General features: G+C 52.5%; 8 protein-coding genes across 8 annotated transcripts; 1 reads left to right on the top strand and 7 right to left on the bottom strand.

Moving 5' to 3' along the window:
- Positions 1–757: 757 nt before the first annotated feature.
- On the bottom strand, positions 758–4,175 carry AYO20_08589 (hypothetical protein; the record flags this gene model as incomplete). The annotated part of the gene is made up of 2 exons (XM_022646865.1): positions 758–997; positions 1,095–4,175. 2 exons carry the CDS (start codon positions 4,173–4,175, stop codon positions 758–760), a joined length of 3,321 nt encoding a protein of 1,106 aa, XP_022497201.1.
- A 572-nt stretch (positions 4,176–4,747) lies between these two features.
- AYO20_08588 (hypothetical protein) lies at positions 4,748–5,224 on the bottom strand (the record flags this gene model as incomplete). The annotated part of the gene is made up of 1 exon (XM_022646864.1): positions 4,748–5,224. One exon carries the CDS (start codon positions 5,222–5,224, stop codon positions 4,748–4,750), a length of 477 nt encoding a protein of 158 aa, XP_022497200.1.
- Positions 5,225–5,792: 568 nt separating this feature from the next.
- On the bottom strand, positions 5,793–10,410 carry AYO20_08587 (hypothetical protein; the record flags this gene model as incomplete). Its single annotated transcript, XM_022646863.1, has 2 exons — positions 5,793–10,004; positions 10,066–10,410. 2 exons carry the CDS (start codon positions 10,408–10,410, stop codon positions 5,793–5,795), a joined length of 4,557 nt encoding a protein of 1,518 aa, XP_022497199.1.
- Positions 10,411–10,916: 506 nt separating this feature from the next.
- Positions 10,917–11,510, bottom strand: AYO20_08586 (hypothetical protein; the record flags this gene model as incomplete). The annotated part of the gene is made up of 1 exon (XM_022646862.1): positions 10,917–11,510. The coding sequence occupies one exon, from the start codon at positions 11,508–11,510 to the stop codon at positions 10,917–10,919; it is 594 nt and encodes a 197-aa protein (XP_022497198.1).
- Positions 11,511–12,097: 587 nt separating this feature from the next.
- On the bottom strand, positions 12,098–13,273 carry AYO20_08585 (hypothetical protein; the record flags this gene model as incomplete). The annotated part of the gene is made up of 2 exons (XM_022646861.1): positions 12,098–12,272; positions 12,366–13,273. The coding sequence occupies 2 exons, from the start codon at positions 13,271–13,273 to the stop codon at positions 12,098–12,100; spliced, it is 1,083 nt and encodes a 360-aa protein (XP_022497197.1).
- A 1,588-nt stretch (positions 13,274–14,861) lies between these two features.
- AYO20_08584 (hypothetical protein) lies at positions 14,862–15,794 on the top strand (the record flags this gene model as incomplete). Its single annotated transcript, XM_022646860.1, has 1 exon — positions 14,862–15,794. The coding sequence occupies one exon, from the start codon at positions 14,862–14,864 to the stop codon at positions 15,792–15,794; it is 933 nt and encodes a 310-aa protein (XP_022497196.1).
- An 854-nt stretch (positions 15,795–16,648) lies between these two features.
- AYO20_08583 (hypothetical protein) lies at positions 16,649–18,160 on the bottom strand (the record flags this gene model as incomplete). The annotated part of the gene is made up of 1 exon (XM_022646859.1): positions 16,649–18,160. The coding sequence occupies one exon, from the start codon at positions 18,158–18,160 to the stop codon at positions 16,649–16,651; it is 1,512 nt and encodes a 503-aa protein (XP_022497195.1).
- Positions 18,161–19,588: 1,428 nt separating this feature from the next.
- AYO20_08582 (hypothetical protein) lies at positions 19,589–21,653 on the bottom strand (the record flags this gene model as incomplete). The annotated part of the gene is made up of 6 exons (XM_022646858.1): positions 19,589–19,735; positions 19,801–20,228; positions 20,277–20,681; positions 20,733–20,840; positions 20,890–21,463; positions 21,519–21,653. 6 exons carry the CDS (start codon positions 21,651–21,653, stop codon positions 19,589–19,591), a joined length of 1,797 nt encoding a protein of 598 aa, XP_022497194.1.
- Positions 21,654–21,909: the final 256 nt, after the last annotated feature.

Here is a 21,909-nt window from a genome sequence, read left to right as displayed (position 1 = left end):
CACGATATGCTCTTACCAGCTAGCGATGGATTCTTTCAACCACAGACATACATGACAATATCAACGAAATCAATGATGGCGTCAAGGCGGAACAACCCAGCAAATGACCTCTTAATTATTAACGAGAAGAAAAAAGGGGGTCGGTGGGGAAAAAAAAGGCTTTTTGAAGGGAGGGGAGAAGGGTGAGAGAGGGATCGGGTATTGGATATCGAACGCACAAGACAGGGAGGGAGAGGGATAAGGATAGGGCAATTAATTAATTATCAGAAGGTGTCAAAAGAGAGAAAACATTCGTCTCCTCCGTGCATGCTGCTCCTGTGTCTTTCTATGCCTGTGCCTGTGCCTGTGCCTGTGCCTGTGCCTGTCTCTGTAGCATCTAATATCCGTCAGTCTAATATCTAATATCTGTTCAGCCCTACCCTACCCTACCCCGTCGTGCCTTGACCAGCACATTCCCTATTCCCGAGCACACGTTGAAGAACAGACCTAAAACTCCCAACCCGAGCTGCCTCTCTTGTTTCCTTGAAAAACGACAAGTGGTCGAAGAGCAATAGAATCTGGACGATAAGACATAGCCGGGTCCAACAAAAGAGATGGTCTAGAGACAAGTTAAGAGGAAGAATAGCAAAAAAGTTGCCAGACATGAGAACCACCGTTCTCCGAATGTCTCTCCTCCTGCACGTGCTGACAGGCTAGGCCAGGTCAACCAGCGTTCCATAAACACAACGAAGAGAGAAAAAAAAAACCGCTGTTCCGTTCAGATATAAAACATATGTCGCGCAATGTCCGGATGCAGTTGGAGGCAGTCCTTGAAATGGCCCAGTTCGCTCTCGTCAAACGGCCGGAGTGGCTGATCCTGGTCGTTGTCTCGTGGCGGGTTGTAGAATTGGCGCACGAAACACCGCGCGCGGTCGGCGACCAGGTCGGCGTAGTAGACGGGAGTGCATGGTCCGACGGAAGTTCGCGAGCGGCCGAAGAGATAGCAGAGATGGTATGTCTGGTTAAGTATTAGCGGGTTAGCGCCGTCACACGCAGAGAGGGAGGGTCAGAGAAAAGGAAAACGGGTTTAGAAACCAGAGACAATCAAAACTCACCATCCTGGCAATATCCTGGATGTCGTAGTTGTGCGGATTCTGCAACACATTGTAATGCACCGGGATGGCCGTGCCCTGGATGGCCTTCTGCCCGACCAAGAAAAAGTCGTTGCCCTGTCCGTACGTGATCCGGTCCATCACCACGCAGCCCGGGACGGGGTTGTTGTTCACGCTGCCGTTCTTCTGTTGCTGGTTTAGCACGAGACTTCTGTCTTGCGAGCTGACGTCGGGATTCGGGAAGAGACGCGTGTGGTGGCGTTTGATGGCGCAGATGAGGGTGACTTTGGGCCGAAGCTCGACAGGCAACCCCTTTTGTTGGAAAAGCTTGCTCAAGGCCGCCCCGATCTTTTCGTACTCGTAATCTTTGCACATTGCGAATTGCGACTCGGACACACCGTCTCGGTACACGATGATCTGGTCTGGAATGCCGCTGTCCTTGGACCCTTTGGGGCGTGGATCATGGTTACGATTGTAATAGTCCAGAAGTCGCTCGTACACGGCCTGGTCCAGATCCAGTATCTTCTCGTTGGCTTCTTTCTCTTCATCATCTCTCGTGGAACATGGATTCGCCAACAAACTTGCTGGCCACTGCGAGAATTCTGCATTGACGCTGCCGACCACGGCCGCAACGCTGGGGCAGTGTTTCCTTGGTCCGCCTCCATGAGCCACGTCAATGCCGATGATCATCGTCTTGGGTGTCAGAATCTTTGGGTTACCATGCAAGGCTTGATTGACGGTCGCCTCATCCACTTTCAAGTTGATCTTCATGCACAAATTCGCCAGAAAGTCGTGGTTGACCCTACCCTGTGAATCGCCAGGACGTAGAATGCTTTTGGGCCAGAGTGCCTTGCCGCCAGACTGGAGCACATGGCAGACGGTAGCGATGCCAACCTTCTGGTCGCCCGCTCGTTTGATAGCACCGTAGAGTTCCAAATCATGGACAGGGATAAGCAGGACCACCAGCTGGACTCCATTCGCTTTAAGATCCTTGAGCAGTTTTATGATGGCGGTGGACTGCTTCTGGAAACTCGAAACAGTCTTCTGCTTCGGAAACAAGTCTGTGTCGGCGTACTGTTGTGCACCCATGTTGCTGGGGTTGAACTGCCACCATTCAAATCTCTGCATGCCATATTGCCACAACGCATGGGTCAGATGGTCCACGAAATGAGTCATCCCTTGCGTTGGGCATTTCAATGGCCTTCCCTCCGCCGTGAGCTCGACGCATGACCACTTCTTCCCAGAAGCTGGCCTCACAAAAGCGGCACCTTGGATATTCCATTGACCAGCGTGAATGAGCGCTCCGTCTATGTATTTCGCCTGATTCGAGTTTTCTGAAGTCTTGTACATAAGGCTGGGCCGCGCCAGCACCGTGACGGGGACTCTGGCCATTCTGGAATCAATTGACAAGCGAAACGCTGCCGCTCCACCATGGGCAAGGTCGGTCGAATAAAATGTGCGCCGGCCATCTGTGACAATCATGTTGTAGTTCTCATCTGGAAATCGAGTCGAAAACCGGGGTATCTCGCTTGGCTTCATTCGCCCAGGCAGGATCTGAAGCAGGTTTGCAGGGACCGTCATGTGCCCGTTCTGTGACTCTTTCCCGATCTTGACGACATTTACTTTTGGGTCCATCTGCCAATTATGCTTCATGGAGAAGTAGTCTCTCACAAGACCGCCCGAATGCTGTTGTTTGAGATGTCTCATGTCGCATCTATCGGCTGTAGACAGTCCATCATTGCCCACCACGCCTTTGATGCCGGAGAACCGATCGAGTCCTGGCTCCTGGAACGCTAACCTTACTGGAGCTCGACGCAAGAACTCTTGAAGGGCATACAGACTGGCCGAAGGGTGTTGACGTCTGAATGCATCAATCACGTCTTGGACACTCCCATGCTGCCAAAAACAGCCCGTCTTGATGTAGATGTTGAGATCCACGTGTCCCGACGAACTGAATGAGCCTCGGACACTCCTCGAGAATCCTGGAATGCTGTAGAGGCCACCTCGCCCGTCGAGTACCTTCCCAGTGTCTGTCATCCAGGGACCTAAATGTCGGGGAGGAGGTGGAGGAGCAATGCCATAGAACGTCTGTCCTTTTACCGTAGTCATCGAGGGGGTAGAGTCATGACGGTCGGAAAAGCATCGTTGGTAAGGAAGATAGCTGAAGATGATGTTGAGAGCGGTGGTTGCGTCAGTGAGAGCTTCAGTCGATATCTGCGCACCAGCGGCCTGAGATTGTGTAGAGCCATAGTGCGCGAAGAGATCGGTCAGAGAGATCGGCTTAGGCTTTTCAAACTCTACACGGTACCGGTCACAATTTGGGTCGGGACCAGCCGAGTACTCGTCGTAGAAATCAAATTCGCGTGACTTGGTGATACCCTCATCCAGTTGGCATGGTGTGATGAGCAGCTTCAGGTAATCAGTAGCGATGGGGTCCGGAAGTCTATTTTCCAACTTAAGTTGCTCGAGGAGGAGGTAAACCAGTCGTCTCTTCTTCTGTCTCGCGATTTTGCGTGTCTTCTGTGTAGCGGGGACGCCATTCTCTGTCTCGGTGGTTCGACTTTGGTCGTTCTGTGCTTCTGGGTGAACTCTACTGATGTTCAACTCGTAAGAAAAGACTTGTTGGTAGGTTCCTAGTGTGATGGCGAAATGGTTGGCTAGCAGCTCTTTCCCTGGAATGTCGACATTTCGTGTCCCTTGAGGTTTCGAGTTCCCAGGCAGCCGACCACCCCTACCGCCATGACCTGTTTGTGGCTGTCTCGGACGGTGAGACAACGGTGGGTGTCCCCCTCTGCCACCAGTCTGGGGAGTTTTCTCGTTGGTATTGGCCTGCCGAGGGGTGAATTGACCACCTGGATGAGGTAGCGCCCGGTTGCTGCTCGAGCCAGGAGGCGCTCCTTGCCGAGTCGGTTGGAAAGGGGCCACTGATGGACCAGTTGGAGGAAGATTTGGCGAAGAGTTGTCTGGCTGGCTGTTACCAGGACTGAAGATTGGGTTCGCACGGTATGGCGGTTGTGCCTCATCAGCATTGTCGTTGGGAGTGTTGCGGTTGGGGCGACCCCAGTTCGGATTGTATCGCGACATTGTACGCTGCTAAGTGACGGAAAAAAAATGATAAATCCAAAAGTGAAAGGGTGACATTTTACCTTGGAGAAGGACTGGATCTAAAACACGTCAGTAAAACAACAGAGGGCAGTTGTTTGGGCTCAACTGCGTCAGGCTGTTTGCTGCAACAACGAAAACACCAAGCAACCCGGCGAGGGAAAGCCAGAGCCATCTGTGTAACAACAAATTCCACACAACGAGACAAACACCAGTCAGTATTCTTAGTTATGAGTGATGAAACGGAATGAAGAGCCCAACGCATGAGGATGGAGAACAAAGTTGCCCAAGGCGGTTTTCAAAGTGCAGGGAGATGCAAACAGTCAGGATGAGGCTGGTTGACAGTAGATTATTGAGCCCCGGAAGTGCCTTTCATTGTAAGAAAAGCATTGCAACAAGTACACCAAAGACAAATGGACTCGCTTCGAATCTGTTCCAGTCAGCAGGGACATGCAGAATGCGCCTCCAGCAGTAGAGATATGGTCGCCAATAGAAATTCAGCATACATTTGTTGCCGTATCAGCTTGATCGCCCCGTCTTGTCCTCCGCCCTCCTCACGTCGTGCTGGCTTGTGGACCTTTTTCAACCCGTTGCTTCAACTCGCCATTGAACTTGTCCAGCTGCTTGACCAGGTCTTTCACCATACTGCCGGGAACCAACACGCTCAGCAATCCTTCGACGTCTTCGCCATGATCGAACAGCGTCTTCTTCCCACCGTCCTGTGGCACGAGCCTAAACCAATGATAGCCCCTCAGAGTCCACGCCAGCCACTCTGGCAATGGGCCACCCTTCCAGGCGAACTCTGTCTTGTCGGGTTGCCAAGTGGTGATGCGCGCTGTATAGGTTCCGGGCTTAGCGGTCTCAGACATGGCGTTTGTGAATGTGACCAGAGTGCCTAGTTCAACAGGGGTTGAATGGGCACGAATAGATAGGAACCAAGTGTTCCACTCTGGCCACCTGGGGAAGTCAACGAGGACATTCCAGACGTCTTGAGGAGAGGCGTCAATAACGATGGACGACAATGCTGGCATGATGGTGAGGCTGAAGGGTTTCGAGCTACAAGGGAGCGTGTGTGCTAGTTCAGTTGGTTGGTTTTGGCATCTTCACGGGAGGGATGGGCGGCACGGGAACGCAGACGCATCTTAAATAGGCCGCCCATTGTGAATGCCTGGTTGATCGAGATACGCAGCAATGGGGTTGATGGTCGTTCGCCCGGACGCGGACTCTTACAGATCAGAAAGACGAGCTGAGGATGATTCCCGTCATTTCCCCGCCAAGAAAAAGGCAGCCTGGCCGAAATTTGGTCCGTCACAGTCTCGCAACCTCGCAGCCTCGCTGGATATCAAGTCACATCCCGCTGCTAGTCAGTGCCAGTTTCCCGCAGGGGGGTATCTTCATTCGCTACATTACTTTTACTGAGCACCCGCAGACCTTTTCATAGCACCAATACAGCCAATCATCTGTATCGTTTATGATGGTGGTATGTTCAACCCTCCTCCACGCTCAATGCAACACCCAAACCCCTCCCCCAGAAATGCTGCATAAAGCTCAACAACACATGTCCCCATTGATGAAATGCCGTTAGCTCATCCTCGTAACTTATGTTCTCGTACTCCTCATCTGTCGGGTCGTCCGTCCTGACCGGGGCGCCTGGTCTGACTGTTCCTCGGGCGCCATATTTTTCTTCGCAGTGACTTTCTTGTTCTGCCGTTCCTTGATAGCAGCAGTGTGCTTCTGTTCCTCTTGCTTGCCCGTTTCACCCTCATTTTCATGGATGGCAGCAGTATCTTCATCCTCGTCGACATGGACTTCGTCATCAGTATTTTTCTCTTCGACTTCCATCTCGACGGTATTGTCTCGCACTTCATCGTCCTCAGTTTCGCTGTCATCGTCATCCAGGTCTTGATCCGAGCCTTGTTCTTCTCCCTTGCTCTTTCTCCGGGTGGTTGGACTGTTTTTCCGAGGTATCGTGTCTTCCATTTCCACATCTCCGTCCTCTGAATCTGACTCTGCATACGACACCACGTTGGAAGCACGGTTACTCTTCCGTGATGGCAACACCGGACTGCTAGCAGGCTCCGAGCCCTTCCGCCGTGGTTTGGGGGTCTTGCGAATGGCCAGGGCGCTTTTCTTTGCTTTCTTTGCCACTTTCTTTCGCTCCTCCCTGTCGTCCTCACCATGGTCGAGCAACGCCGCATCACTCTTCCGCTTTTTCTCGGCAATCACGGCCCTTTTAACTGGCTGGCTAGCATTCTTCAGCTCCTTGATATATATCCGAATCATCTTTTCCAGTCCGATGGCAACGTCCTCCGGGAGATAATTTCTCTCTGCAATTTCCTGCGCTTTCTCGTGACTGGGAAGTGCCTTGAACAAATTCCGAGGAAGGCTCACTTTGCCAGGCCATGTCTGCAGCAGATTAACACCTTTTGCGTGCGCTGGCATAATGTCTGCGTAATTCCGGATCACTGCCTGAGACAAATCGCTAAGAATGTATAATCGCTCGCTCGCTTCATCTGTACCAACAACACCCTCTCTGGCGCCCTTGACACGCTGGGCTATGTGAAATATCAGTGAGAGGTTGTCTTCCGTGGCGATAGCCCAGAGGTAGAAGACAATATACTTTGCAAAATCCAGCAATTCTTCGTCAAAGCTATCGCTGTCCCGAGTTGGGAAGTCCGGGTGGTGAGCCAACAGGCTGAGCAGACGTGCAAATATGGACTCCATTACATTTTGATGCATTTTCTTATCTCCTGAATCTGCCTGAAGCTTCTGCCTGGCGAAGAATTGTACGCGTGCTCGAATCCACATGACGGTCGATGTGCGCAGTTCCGTGTCCGGCTCAAAGGCCAGGAGGAAGAGAGCTGTGAACCATCTATGAGCGAGGCGGTTCAGACCCAGATACTTCTTCAGCGAATTCACAAACCCAGCCCGCACCGGATTGGGAGGATGAATTATAATCATCACAATCGATATGAACGACTGAGGGTCAATGAAGTCTTCGAACTTCCGCTTGTGGCTGCAGAGCTTCAATATTAGATGTGCGGCAACAAGTCTGAGCCGATTCTTCTGTGCGGGCGGTGTATCTTTTGAAGGCGTCATTTCTCCTTCGTTGTTGACTAGAGTGATGAAATGATTGAACGCCTGTTTTGCCAGTGCGGTATATTCGTCGTTATTCTTTGTTTCATCCTGGGACCGACAGCGATTGACGAAAATTTTGAGCGCCAGTTCTTTAGCTTGTGTCTCGTCATCTGCTATATCATCCCACGCGTTCGAGTCTTCCTTTTTGCTGGGCGACTGATTTTTGAGTAGAATATTTGAGAGGCAAAGCTTCTGAATCGTGTCCGAGTCGACGTTTGCCGTGGACGGAGCAAGCAGGCAGATCTGCGCTATTGTAGCAAGGCGAGCGAGAAAATGAGGGTTATCGGACTCAAGACCTGCCAGCGCCTTTGACAGCAGGTCTTTAGCATACATTTCTTTCTTATCAGCAGCCATCATAATGATAGACACGGCGTGTTTCGCTGCACGGGGAGATTTCGAGTACAAAGCAAATTGTGCCAGCGATGTCAGGAACTTCCGCTCCTTGGGCATATCTGACGGGTATTTCCGAGCGAATGCCGCACATGCCTTGAGAGTGTCAGGGGCACCGTCTTGCTCAGGTTTTGTACTTGATGGAGCCTCATCCTCAAGCTCTTTGCACAGCGCCTGGATATGGTATTTGAGCACCTCCGGATTCCGGGCAGAGATCTCCTTCAGAACCTCGTGAGCTACCTCACCCAAGCCGCCCTCATCAGTCCGCGATATAGCCATGATTGTTGGGACATGACTTCGATTATAGGCGAGCAAGGCGCACCGGTACAAGAGCGGTTGGATCGTGGCAAGAAGTGATTGAACGTTCCCGGGAGCTTCGCGTATGCGTTTGGTAAGCTCCTTGATAGCCTTGGTGACCGTGCGATAATCATGCTCAGGACCAGTGGCAAAGCGTATTAGCTGATACCATCGACGGTTGTGTTGCCTTGCGAATTTCCAGAGGTCAGCCGAAACCTCGGATGGCTCAGGAAAACTTTTCGAGAGTTGATCGATCATGCGGGTGAGACGCTTCTCAAGGGTTGCCTCTGTAGAGTCATCTTCCAGAACGCCTCCATTGTATTCCTCGCAAGTCTCCAGAAATACCTTCATACCTTTGCTCATTTGTACCTGTCGATTTTGGAGGCTGAAAAAGACGGCGCGTGGTCTGGTGTCCAAGCTTTGGACGAGTGTTAGGATGCGACGTGCTCTAACGGCATCAGGATCAAATATTGATTCTTCTTGTGAGCCACCCTCTTTGTCTCTTCCTCGCTGTCTTTGGCTCTCGACTCGGGACGCTTGGACCTTGGATGGCGGGAAAAAGAGCGGTAATAGACTTTCATACAGAACTCTGTCAATCACAGCGTGAACGTGCGGCTCGTTGGTGAAATAGGCGCCAAATATACGATTCGGGATATCTCCAATAGTGCTCTTGACAATCTCATTGCCTGACTCGACATCGCTAGAAGCGACACCCCAAATCCGGCCGAGCAATTCAATAGCAGCCTCTCTGACGTGATGCTTTCGATCGATAACGCGTTCAGCCAACGACGAGAATACAGTCTGCTGCTTCAGCAAGCCGCCATCAGCTCCGAGGGTATTTATCATACCCTGATAGGTGAAAGTATCAATGGACCGAATGGCCGCTAACCGCACATGTTCTTCGGGATCGCGCAGCATCTGAGCAAAGCCAGCAAGCAAGTCCTCAAGCTCTTGAGGATTCAAACCAATGCCGCCGGCCGAGGTACGCAGGATTCGAGCAGCGGCATTGGCCCATGCTTCTCGAACCATGTGTGACTTGTCAATGCGACGGCCGAGGAAGGACTGATATGCCGCAGCGTGGACCGCCATAAAAGGCTTGGGTGAGGCCGCAGTAAGAAGGGGGTTTGTGGTTTGTGCAGGGGGCTCTCCTGGATTGTCGACGGAGGGTAAGGGATAAGCAGCAGGATCAAGAGGTACGGTCGGAGGTAGCCCAGCAATGCCAATCCCGGCCGTGATATCCCCGACGGTTTCAGTGGCCAGTCGACGAAGCGAGTAGGAATCGGCGGAGAATTCAGCTTCAACTTGAGGAATCACATTCAAGAGGACATCCGGACACGCGCGCCACAACTCTCGAAGTAAACGATGGGCTTTCCGCAAATCTGCTAGACCCTCTCTTTCTTCATCGTCACCATCAGCATCCGAAGCGGAACGTTTGTGGGTAGGATGAGAGATGGTGGGAGCACTGGTTGCGTCGACAATCACAGTCCCAAAATATTGAGTGATTTGGGATGTCATCTTCTCGGGGCAGGTGGTGCAGAGCGACTTGGCCATGTTGTATGCTGGAGGGTAGTCTTTGAGGAGCAGTGTCCCCTGCTTGGTGTCATGAGAGTCTCGTTTCTTGCCTTTGGATCCATGGTCCTCGAAATTGCGGGCGTCCACACGCATGAATTGTGAGATGATAATGTCCGTCACCTCTGGAGGCAGGGTAACCTCGTCGACAACTGCAGCCAGGAGGTTTTTCAGGTGATATTCCACGCTCTTTGAGACCTCGACACCCGAGGCGCTATTTCCAGAGGCGGCTACGACGTCGAATGCCGTTGTGAAGAGAGACGTAAGCAGACTTTCATGGTTCGGGATGTCCGTCACCAGTAGAATGCTTTGCGACTCGGCCAGGGAGATGAGGATGTAGACGTGTTGGGCATTGTATGCATTGGTTGGATCCGCAAGGGCCGGAAGAATAGAGGTGATGATAACTGTGAAGATGTCCTGCTCATGTCAATGGCAACGCCCTCGGCTGTTTGAAATGGGATGTCGCGAGCACACACACCTTCAGTTGCGCCTCGACGAACGGCGCATCGGGAGCGCAGATCTTGAGTACGTCGACAATACAGGAGACGGTCCATGCTCTTACACCCTTGTCCTTGTGTCCGAGAAGATTTGGATTTGCGAGATCGAGCGCAAGCGTGGTGAAGGCGCGTGAGTCGACTTGATCGACATCATAATTGCGCAGCTGGCCAGCAAGCTTCTGCAGCCGCTTCAGAAGGTCTCCCACGGCGATTGGTTTACCGGCACGCCATTCCAGAGTGTCGTCGAACTGAAGGCCGGGTATATCGTATCGACGGGAAGTCTGCGCAGCCTCTACGGCAGCAGCATTGCGAAGCCGGGTGGGCATGTTGCAAAGAGGGGTGTCACGAGTCGACTGTCATCTTTAGGAGCGGAACGACTACGACAGGTTTATTGAGAAGCACCGAGATGGAGACAATGGTCGCTATCGTAAAGAAATGAGGATTGCGATTGACAAAAGTCGAATGCTCCGAAGTGGGTGAAAGAAGTGACCATGGAGACAGGAGCAGCTCGTGGTGGTGACAATGGCGGAGGCTTAAAATGTTGGAGGTACCCAAAACGCGTCCGCTAGTGAGACGCGTCGATATATTAACTGCGCCCTCGGGTCTCCTCTCTGACGAAGCTCACACCTTACAATACGCAGGAGCTGGGAATCCGTGTTCTTTGACATTCTCTGTATTGAACTTTGCTGTTTCCTCATTGCACTGCTTCAAATATCTCAAACCGTTTACATGTAGGTCGGTCATACCATAGCGAGCTTCTCCCCCTCCACGAGGTATGCTCCCGACAACCCGGCAAGCTACGAACGACACCCTGGAGGTCACCTTTGGTTATCTACTGGATGTTCAACCCCTCAAATGTAACAACCAGATCGTCCTTCTCCCCATGTGGCGCCGGTTTCGCGGCATAAACGCCAACCCAAATCTCTGTGTCCTTGGGCAGATCTCCCCACCACGTCACTTCTCTCAGCGGTAACCTCTTCCCGCTTTCACTGACCAGCCAGACCCAGAGGCTTCCGTCACTTGCGTTCTCGATCTCAACAATGGCCGTGTGCTCAATGCTCAGGGTTTCAGCCAGCAGAGGCCTGAGGCTCCAATCTGCCCACCGGTCCTTTGCCACAGTGCCCACCAACGGCACATTGTCGAGGAATTCAATGCCCGTCTTCACCCAGCGACGGGTATCTGCTGTTTGTATGACCAGACACAGACCGCCTTGATCGTATTTGTCCTTCCAAGGGGCTGCGACTGTCACTTTCGCGGACTTGAATGTGCCGACTGTGCTGGTTTTGTAAATGATTGGCGCATTGAACGAGTGTGTTGCAGGCGGCTTGTCCCAAATATCGGTTCCAGGGGAACAGGTGATTTCAAAAGAACCAGAGAGGTCGGGGATGTTATGGTGGAGATGAATGGACTTGAAATTCGACGCCATGATGCAATGGCTGAGCTGCAAAATCAAGTTTTACAAGGCCAGAAGTCTCCTGTCGCTCTGATAGTGAAGGAGATCGCAATCGTCAAGCTGATATGACTTCAGAGTATGTCCGGTCTCTTTCCTGAACGCGGCTCGACAAGGCGCAAGCGCCATTCATCGAGGGGTTTTATATGTCCTGGAAATCTGCTGGATGGATTTGTCCGTTCTCCAAGTTGCAACGTCGGGATCCCGATGTGGTACCGAGGCCGGCAATGACGAGGATCCTGCGCCAAATTGAGAGCGGCCCGCCAGCGGCGTCTTCAGATCGAACTTGTGCGCGATGAGCTGCTTTCTCGCAGCGATGGTAGCAGACGCCTGAGTGTATTTCCTCAGAATTTGTTCTTCAAACAAACCCGCCTGAATGGCCCTCGACATGGGAGATACAGAATGACTGGATTCAAAACTAACTACTCTGGGTTATAGGAATAATCTCAGCGGACGGCTGCCCTCAAACACTTAGTTCAGACATGGTTCCAAATTACAGGTTGGTTCTTTTTGCACTGCTGGTCCCATTGGCCCTTTCCTCATCACTTCCAAACGACTTCAACTCATCCGTTTTTGGGGGCCTCGGCGAAAAGCTTTGCAAGGCGTTCATCAAGCCATTTGACATCCTCCAAATTACCAGGTGGTCCGCCCGCCCAATGCCCCCAGATGCTTGGGTATACATCCAGTTGGCCCACGCCTGGAGACATGTTTTGCACTTCGTACTCGGAGTCCTCGGGCCTGTTGGGGAGTAGATGCGCGTCAGTGATCAAAGTCAAGTATAAAGAGAAATGTCGTCAAAATCGAAAAGCGAATAAAGACGGGAAAGCTTACGGGAAGTATAGGTCCGTCTTGCTGGGCAACACCAGGGTCTTCGCCTTGATAGCCCTCATTGCCGCCTCAAAGTCGCCGTTATAAGGTTCTTGCTTGCTCACATCACCGGCCTGCCAGGTGTACAGCATGACCAACAAATTCTCGGGATCCTTTGACAGTGCCCAAGTCTCCCAGAAATTGACCATGAAATCCTCGAGATCCTTTGCGCCGTAGGCTGACTGGTGAAGCTTTTCGCGGTAAAAGGCCTGGGAGAAGCCCCATCCGGCATATCCTCTCCCAAAGGCCTTGAGACCGGTGGCCTTTTCCTGGTCGGTCCACTGACGGTTCGACTTGATGGCGACGGCATCTTGGGCGTTTTCCACTCTGCCAAAGGTACTCCCGGCGGAACTGAGCCCTTTGGCCGCCAACAGGGCCGACTTGACGCCTTCCAAGAAGACCTGGTTGTGGATGGATGTTTTTGCGCTCCCACAAAAGGGCACGGCAATGTCAACGAAGTCGGGATACTGGGTGGCCCACTGGAACGCCTGGCCGGCACCCATGCTCCAGCCGAGTACGGCCCTCAGGTGCTTCACGCCCAGCTTCTCGGTAAGCAGACGGTGTTGGGCTTTGACATTATCGTAGAAGGTGACGTCCGGGAAGGGCACGACGTCCGAGTTTGAGGGGCTGATGGACTGGCCGTTGCCAAAGAGGGCGGTGATGATGATGAAGTATTTGTCCGGGTTGAGGGTCTTGTCGGCGCCAATCAGCCACTCATTGTCGGAGATGAGGCCCGAGTACCACGACGGGTAGAGCACGACAGGGTTACTGGAGGAGCCATAGGTCTTGTAGGCGATCCAGGCTTTGGGGATGGTGGCGCCGCTCTGCACCGCAAAGTCGCCCAGGTCGTATGTCTCGTAGTCTGCAGGCATCGTACGTATAGGTACCTCGGAGGTTCCGATGACACTTTTCCGACAAAAGTCTGTTAAGTCGAGATGAAGAAAATTACTAGAGAAACTAGAAATCGATGCCTTCTCGACTCGACACAGCTCTATCTCTACCTCAACCTCAAAAGTAGGTTATTAGCAATGAAATACCTTAGATTGAAAGGGCCGAGACTCTGCTGGTCCGCTCGTTCCCTCATATCGTATCATACCGGTGGCACATGCTCAACCCCGCAAACTTGTCGCTCATCTCCATCTCGACGCCTGGGTGGATTGGGCATGGTTTACTGGCAAACTTGCCTTGTGAGTGTGATACGAGGCGTGATAACGTGAGGTCCTGTGAGAAGGTCATGGTCATTGTGATGAGGCGGGGTGTGCATGCGCAAGCACAAGGACCGGATTTCTCCCGCCGTCCGGTGCGACAGAGGAGGAGGGGAAGGGGGAGAAGGAGAAGAAGCACCGAGTCATAGAGATGGATGTGACGGTGATATTGGAACGGAGTTTTACCTCGTCCATGGTTCCTCTTATCATTCATTCCTTTTGGTGTATTGCCCTGCAGACATGTGTTACTAGGTACCACCCGTGCCTACGCCATACACAGGTGGGTTGATTGGTATAGAACCAGTTAGTCATGACGTATCTATATACCTAGTATGTACCTCTTACACCTGTAATGTATCCAGTAGAGTCAAGTCCATGGCGATGACCCTTGTCCTGTGTCAATCAATGCAGCCTAATCAGAAGGTAGATGAGTGATCGATGCGTCGCTGTATGTCCTAGTGTGTGCCCTTGATGTTTCCTTCCTATTCTCCCACACAAACCTCAAAAAAAGTATCAAAGTATCACTCATCCTTCCTTCCTTCTCTGCCATTCACACCCACTTTCCTCAGTCCCAACTTCCTCGTCTCGTTCATCTGAAGAATCTAGTACTGATTACCCCCGTCGTCCTCGGCCCCGATGGAATAGAAGCCATTCCATTCCATCTCACCTACTCACTCGGTACTCGTTAGTCTGTTCACCGGAGGATGAGCGATTTCTAAGCCACCCCTCGACCTTTGTTGTTCCGAACAACGGACAAAAAGAGTGCGAAATTGAAGACACTGAAGAAAAAAATCCGTTCCTTCCACTTCTCATCTCCCATCTTTCACCTTGACTCGCTGATAACATTAAACTCAAGTTCCTGAGAGACGGATTGAGTGAACGAGCGACGGACAGTTCGACGGAAAAACCGGGAGGAAGAAAAAAGAAGCACTCTTGTGAAAGAAACTAGCAGGATTTCGCCATCGCGCCGTCGAGGTTCGTCGCGTCTCGTCTTGATACCGAGCACGAGTACCAGATACAGTATCCACACACGGACGTACAAACACGCACACGTACAAAACACATATACGTCCTTATCAGTTGATAAAGGGAGAAGAATCCCCTTGAAAAGGCGAAGAGAAGTCAATTCTTTGGGTTAACAAACGAAAACAAGGGCATTGGGCCGGCTATTTACAAACACCCACCAAGGCCTTGGTTTGTCTCTGTAACGATCTGGTCACCGCGCTTTAAGGTCACTCCTTCCGGGCAAAAAGAAATGTCCGGCACCCCGTCAAACCCGCAGGAAGCGCAGCAGAAGTATGACGCCGAGGTGGTCGTGAAGCGCAATCCGCACGGCGATTTTGGCCAGGTGCAAGCCTCGCGGCCGGACTGGGACGAGTCGCGCACGTGGCTGTTCACCAAGACGCGGAATCCGGAGTGGACATACGGAAGCGGTGGTGGCAGCGCAAACGCATCGTCAACAGCAAAGGAGCAATCACAACATATCAGCATCGACCCGTACGCAGCGGACCGACAGCCCGTGCAGAACTACAAGCTGCTCATCAGCGGCATCATCCCCCGACCCGTGGGGTTTCTGTCGACGCGGTCTGCGGACGGCACGTCAACGAACCTGGCCCCCTTTTCGTACACGCAAGTCTTCAACCACGACCCGCCCATTTTCGGCGTCGGCTTCGCTGGCGGCCTTGACGCTGCAAAGGACTCGCTGCGCAACCTGATCGCGACGGGCGAGTGCGTCATCAACATCATCAGCGAGGACTTTGTCGAGGCCGCCAACGCCTGCTCTATCGACCTGCCCTATGGCCAGTCTGAATGGAGCGTGTCCGGCCTGGCCCCGGCGTCGTGCGATGTGGTCAAGTGCTCCCGAGTCAAGGAGAGCGTCTTCAGCGTCGAGGGAAAGCTGGTGTCCACGCAGGAGTTCGAGTCGCGATCCCCCAAAAACCCCGGGAAAAAGACCGGCGTGCTCGCCGTCATCGAAGGCGTCAGGTTCTGGGTTCGAGAAGACGCCATCAACGACGACAAGTCGATTATCGACCCCGCCATCTTGCGCCCCATTGCCAGACTGGGAGGTATCACCTATGCCAGAGTGCTGGATGGCTTCGAACTTCCCAGGCCTGTTCTCAAGGACGAGAAGGAACAGGGCAAACTCGCCGAAGAGCTTGTCAAAGAAAAGGTCGACGGACAATGGTAGAAGATTGGATCAGATGCCATGTTGTCAACGATAAAGCGTTTTATTAGACACGGTTTAGAAATAGAGCCGAGGTAGACAGGATGGTCACCTCTGAAGAGTAGTGTGGACATATATGCCTCGCATAGCCACAACCAGCATATCGATCAACGCAGGCATTTGAATAGGTTTATTTGGAAGACGAGACCAAATAAGATGATTCATGCAAAGGGACAACACAAGGACAACACAGGAGAAAATTTATTCAGCAATAGCCATGCATGCAACTGCAACGCAACATCGAGATTATCTTCAAAAAAAGAACGTAATTTGTGCAGGGTGGTTGAAGCCCTGCTATATCGACAACAACAACAACACCGACATCAACACATGATTGCCCTCTTTTATATGACATCTTACACTGTCCTCTCTGTCCCTGCAGACCGGCAGGAGGCAGGTATGGTGTATGTACGGGTGGTCTATCCTTCTCGTCGTCGAAAGCTGTTTTTCAAGCAAACAGGCAGCAGCAGGACTGGGATCCTCGAGCTGGGACTGGAACGGATGTCGGATCGTTGTCATTATCGATTTGGCGAGAACAAGACAAGCAAGCCTGTGTGTATTGTGGTGAAGGCTGAGCACCGTGTATCCAAAACGCTGCAGGTAGGATGGGCTCCTCCAAGAACCACCCTGCGGCATCCATCATCATCCTCATCGTCGTCTATCTCCCTCCCCCCTTCTCTCTCTCCTTCCCTTCGAAATCAAAGCGGCGTCGATGGGGAAAGGTCTAGTCTGTAATTCGCCGCGTTCCGTGCGAGCAAGTCGTCTCTTCTCTTTCTCTTTCTCTCATCCCCTGTACAGGACCCCTTCGAACTTTTCCATCAAAAGAACTTGCCCTTGACTTCGACTTGGCTCCTCACAACGCCATCTCCGTCGGCATAGACGTCTCTCTCCGAGTCGCCCGTGGTCGGGCTCGTTCTGCCCGTGTAGAAACTCGCGGCCGGCGCCGCGGGCTTGTCCAGCGCATCGAACCTCGTGCCTCGAATCTTCGCGATGCACCATTGTACAGAGAGTCTCAGTACAAACGCGCCGAGCGCCCACAGCAGCCCGCCCACGGGGGCAGCCACGAATGCTCCAAAGGCAGACCAGTCGTCCGCGTACAGGCCGGCTTCGAGTAGCAGTAGGGCACCCGCGGAGCTGACGTCTCCCTTGTAGAAGACGAGGCCGAAGAGGAAGACGGTCATGATACCGCCGAGTCCTCCCACGACGACTTCAAACCCGCGCCAGGCGTAGCATCGGTCACTCAGACCGATGACCAAGACGGGGATGGAAGACGCAGAGATGAGATCGGAGATCAGGTAGATCTGCAGCACCGAGGGTGACTTCAACGCCACGACCACCACGGGGACAATAATCACCACAACGGTCGCCCGGAGAACCCATAGGTTCAACTTGTTGCGGAAAATGTCGTTGGACCCGGTACTCACCATGGCGGACTGGAAGCTGTCGAATGCTGCGGTGGACAGAGCAACCGTCATGACAATAACAAAACCCACCACCCAGGCGGGAAGCTGTTCCAGTAACAGGAAGAAGGCAATCGAGGACTCCTCGGGCGGATTGCCCAATGCGCCAGACCACCCAGCCAAGAGTCCAGAGACGCCGCAAAGCGTCAGGATGATAGCGACGGCCACGGTGGCAATGCTCACACCAACCCACAAGTCTTTATCGGTCTTTGCCGCAAACGTCCTCATCCAGAACCCGGAAAGGAAGAAATCGTTTGTCAGGATCGCCACTGGCAGGATATACATCAACTGCCAGCCGAGCAAACTTGCATCCAGGTATCCGCTCTTGTCAATCAAGTCCTTTTGGACATGGGTTTCCACACCGACAGTGATGCATCCGATGATGATCAACCCTACGACCATGGCGCCTTGGATGTTGTCTGTGATGAAAGACACTTTGAAACCTCCCAGAGAAGTGTAAATTGTGGTCACCACACATTCCACAATCACGACAGGGAGGCCGTTGAGCCCGGTCAGTGCGTTGATGATTTGCTGGAGAGCAGAAAGCTCGGCGACCATGTAGAGAAAGATGGTAATGAGCCTGTCTGGGGTTAGATACGAGGAAATTCGAAGGGCAAGAGGAGTTTCGTACGTCAAGGCCGAGAGATATAATGCAGCAAGAGCTCCGTATCGTTGGCGTGTCCACTCCGTGAGCACGAACCCCTCGGGACATTTTTTCCTAATAATCGGCCCAAGGTACGCGAAGACGAGTAGTGGTAGGGCTGAGGAGAGACTGTAGACCACAAGACCCTGCACACCGGCGATGGTGGCGATCTGCGGGTACGTAAACAAAATTCCTGAACCCAAAGCTGTTTGGCCACAGAGGACCATTTTGTCAGTATGGACGATCTCGGGCACCAGGGGAGGGGGTCAGGGGGTTGGTGGGGGAAGCTGGCAGCACGTTTCCCACGCAAGCATTAACTTGATCGAGTTTTGACGGTACAATCTCAGCATTGTGTCATCAGCATTTCGCGACTCCGTCATCTCTGGACGCTTGGAACAAGAACCCAGGTGGATGAAGAGGCAATGGAAACGATCAGACACAAGCGCCCGTAGTGCTGCACATTGGCCCTTGAGCCCTTTTGACGCCACAAAGAAAAAACGCCCTCGACACCTGCACCTGCTTGGGGTAAGACAATCAGAGTAGAGGTGCGGGCGCACGGATCTTCGATCGGCCAAAGAGCAACAAGAGCCAATGGCGTTGATGCAAGCATACGAACCTCAGATGGAGAGCTTTGCTCAGCACATGCCAACGAGTCAAGGTATTGTATCGATCAAGCGAGGTTCCGGAACCACCTCGAAAAAGCTGTCGTGTGTCGCCCCATTTCTGGTTGTGGTTTTCGTGTTTCAAGGTGCTTGACCCTCGTGCTGCCGCCGTTTCAGGCTGTTGCTGCTCTTCGAGCACACTCACCCGACGCGATGAAGTTGAAGGCCAGAGGTATGCCTGGGAATTCTATCAGCCACTGCGTTTTTCTTCCAATGCGGAGTACTCGAAGTTTGGTCGGATCGAGTCATGTTCTGTACCCTTCTGTGTTCGCAAAGTAGCGAGATACTCGCCCTTTGTCTGGTGCCGCAGCGTCCATGCGACGACGAGACCGAAGACACTAGCCGGACACATTGTTAGTTGTCCTCCTCTTGCTCTGCGAAGGGGCCTTTGGATGAGGAGTTTGCGCACAGGAAAGCTGCGTAGGTGGTGTAGATGATGGCGTTTGACGCCTGTTGAGATGGCTGACCCATGGTGAGCTGAGCCCAGTCAAGCGTAGACGGCGACTGTGTGGTGTTTGACAAACGTGAGTCTCTGCAGAGGGTGCTGAGCTCTTTTACTTCTCGGAGGGTCGAGGCGCAGAAAGAAAAGAGGAAAAAAAAAGAAACTTCGCAGGTGTATGTTGACGTGGGGCACTCAGTTTTCTTTTGTGGTTCAGCGCATGAGATCATACCACATTATTATTGGAGATGGTGGGCTCGATCTCGGGTTACAAACCACCAGCAAACACCATCCCCCAAAGGGAGACTCTTCCACCCTTGCTGACTGGCCCAGAGTGACCTACTCTCGGCTCCGAGACTTTGAGACTGATGTAGATAGACATCAGTCCTCAGCAATATCCTTACCACTGGTGCTCCTATTTGAGAGCCAGCTTTGTCGTACTCCCGGTAGTAACATTCCTCTTAACACATCTGCAAGCATTCGATCCACAAGTCCTTCTTTCAATCGGTCCGAAGAACGGACATGGGTGCTATCTGCATATTTCGTTGCGACATTCAGTCGTAATGAATCCCAGTAGCCTTTTCGCATGGATCCTCTGCAAACTCAACGTGGCACCCGTACCAATCGTCGCTTCGAATCAGATGGCCTTTGAATTGGACTGCATGGCTAATGTTTGCGAACCGGAAGATGATGGTGCGGATCTGTCGCAGGGGTCAGCTGGAGCTCACAACGAAAATTGGAAATATTCCGGACGGGTTGGACTCACCCCATTACGATACGTATCCTGCACAGCCTCGACTTGACGGGTGCCAGGCTTTCCTTCAGCGAGCTTGTTCAGAGCAACAATACCCCAGTCGTCATCGGCGCCGCTCACCTTGACCACGCGGGTCGCTCCACAGTCGAGATATCCCTGCAACATTCCAGAAATCACATCCACTTGCTCTTTCTTGTGCACGAGCACGGACCACTTTCTGCCTTGATGGCGGATTTCCATTCCCCTGGGATAGTTGCTACAATAGCAATCGCAGGCATCGGCAGAAGCAAAGGTTACGTGAGCCGCGATCGTGGTTCGCTCAGGGATGGACGCGACAAGCTTCATGCCTTCAATTGCACCACCATGGATAAGAGATTGAATGAGCATGAGATCGGCACCGCGTGGCAAACCGGTGAGAATGACAGTACGTGGACGAGATTCTGAAAACATTATTGGCATACGCATGTAACAGAACGAGAAAGACTTACTCGGTTTATTGCGGGCGACTGGGGTTCCCCATGACCTGAACCGGACGAGGTTTTCTCGGTCTTCTTCCTCGTCATTATCCTCGTTGTTATTGTAATCTTCGACACTGTCGTCTGTGTCTGTGCTAGCAGTTACCACAATGGTGGGAGATTGGGTATGGCGTGGGGGGCTCTCGTTGTCGTGGACTCCGCTCGTCACCGGAACACCATCTCTGTCACTGTCGTCTTCGACTGTGTTGTCTATCTTCAGATTAGCAGTGGAGGTCGACAGACGCTCGTCTTCGGCCCTCGCCACGTCTGCTGATGCAGAGTATTCGTCCTTCACGTTGCCAAAGGTCTGCCCATTTGGACCACCGACGAGGGTGGGAAATGGAACAACATCTGTCAACTCATCGACTTGCTTTGGACCTGCGTCTATATGTCAGGCAGTGTGTGTTATACTGTGTAATTCGGGCTTACCATCGTTCATGTGTTGCTGGCTACCCTGTTGGAAGGCAGGATCCACAACGGGAGTGTTGCAAGATGCTCTGTCGGGACTCTCGTCGTGCCAGCAATCCTGCTGATCAGCTGGTAAACCTGTCAGCCAATTCATGGAACGAACAAACCAAAAGCTTACAGCTCTTAATAGGTCGGTCATTCTCACTCGCGTTGACTGGCGTCTCATCTGCATTGCGAATTGCGGCAGCATTCGCCTTGTCTGGGGTTGATTCTTGGTTGCCAACTGTTGGTAAGGATGAGCCACCCTGAAGAGAATGCGCAGCCTTGAACTTGTCTGAAGGCTCATGACCAATAGCAACACAAGGTTGTGCAAAATCCGGTCCTTTTGACTTTCGAAACTGGTCAACCACGTTGTCAATGTAACCATGAGTCTGTTTGCTTAATCCTGCTAGGTTGCCCTCAGTGAGGTGCTCAATGCCACGCTTCCTGCCGACCAGGAGTCTATGCTGGGTTGGCGTCAGAGGCCGTGTCCGGGTTGCTGTTTCGGTGACAGGGCCCTGCTCATCTCGGACCAAGTCTAGCGGAGCAGATGTATCAGTGTCGGATGCCTGAGGGAATGGTGATTGTGGTGGCTTCAGAACGCCAGCCACAGACTTCTGTTGATCCAAGGACTGAGCAGCCTGGGCGCCAGTGACTGTTTTGAGGCCATTTTCGACGCGATCGGCGGCGACAGAGATCCTAGGAGAGAAATCCTCGGACAAATCAGCGCCAGTATATGGCGGAACGGCTGGAAAGGACACAACTTACTGCACTCTGTGGGTTGAGCTTCGACGGGCCATTGTTGACTGATGTTTCGGACCTTGCAGACTGTGATTTGCCTCGAATCACCTGCAAGAACTTGTCGAGAGCGGCAGGATCATCATACGGCGACAGCGTCGTCATGACTGTATCTGATTTGATTCTAGGCTTTGAGAGCTGGATCGAGGAAGGCACTATGCGAACAGCAACGATGACGTCGGAAATAAAGGTAGGAGTGATGGTGGAAGTCAGGAGGTCAGTGGTAGCGATGAAGCGAGTTAAAAGACTCGGGCGCAGTCGCCCAGATTCACGTCCTTCCATTCACTTACTCCCGATATCAACGAGACGTTTGGCGACGTTTGGCGACGGCGGTCGCCCGCACCGTTGACTCACATCAATC

Source organism: Fonsecaea nubica (genome assembly GCF_001646965.1).
Source record: "Fonsecaea nubica strain CBS 269.64 chromosome Unknown Scaff69, whole genome shotgun sequence".
Lineage (NCBI taxonomy): Eukaryota > Fungi > Ascomycota > Eurotiomycetes > Chaetothyriales > Herpotrichiellaceae > Fonsecaea > Fonsecaea nubica.
Note: the sequence above shows the minus strand (reverse complement) of the source record. Positions and strands in the feature narration are given on the sequence as shown.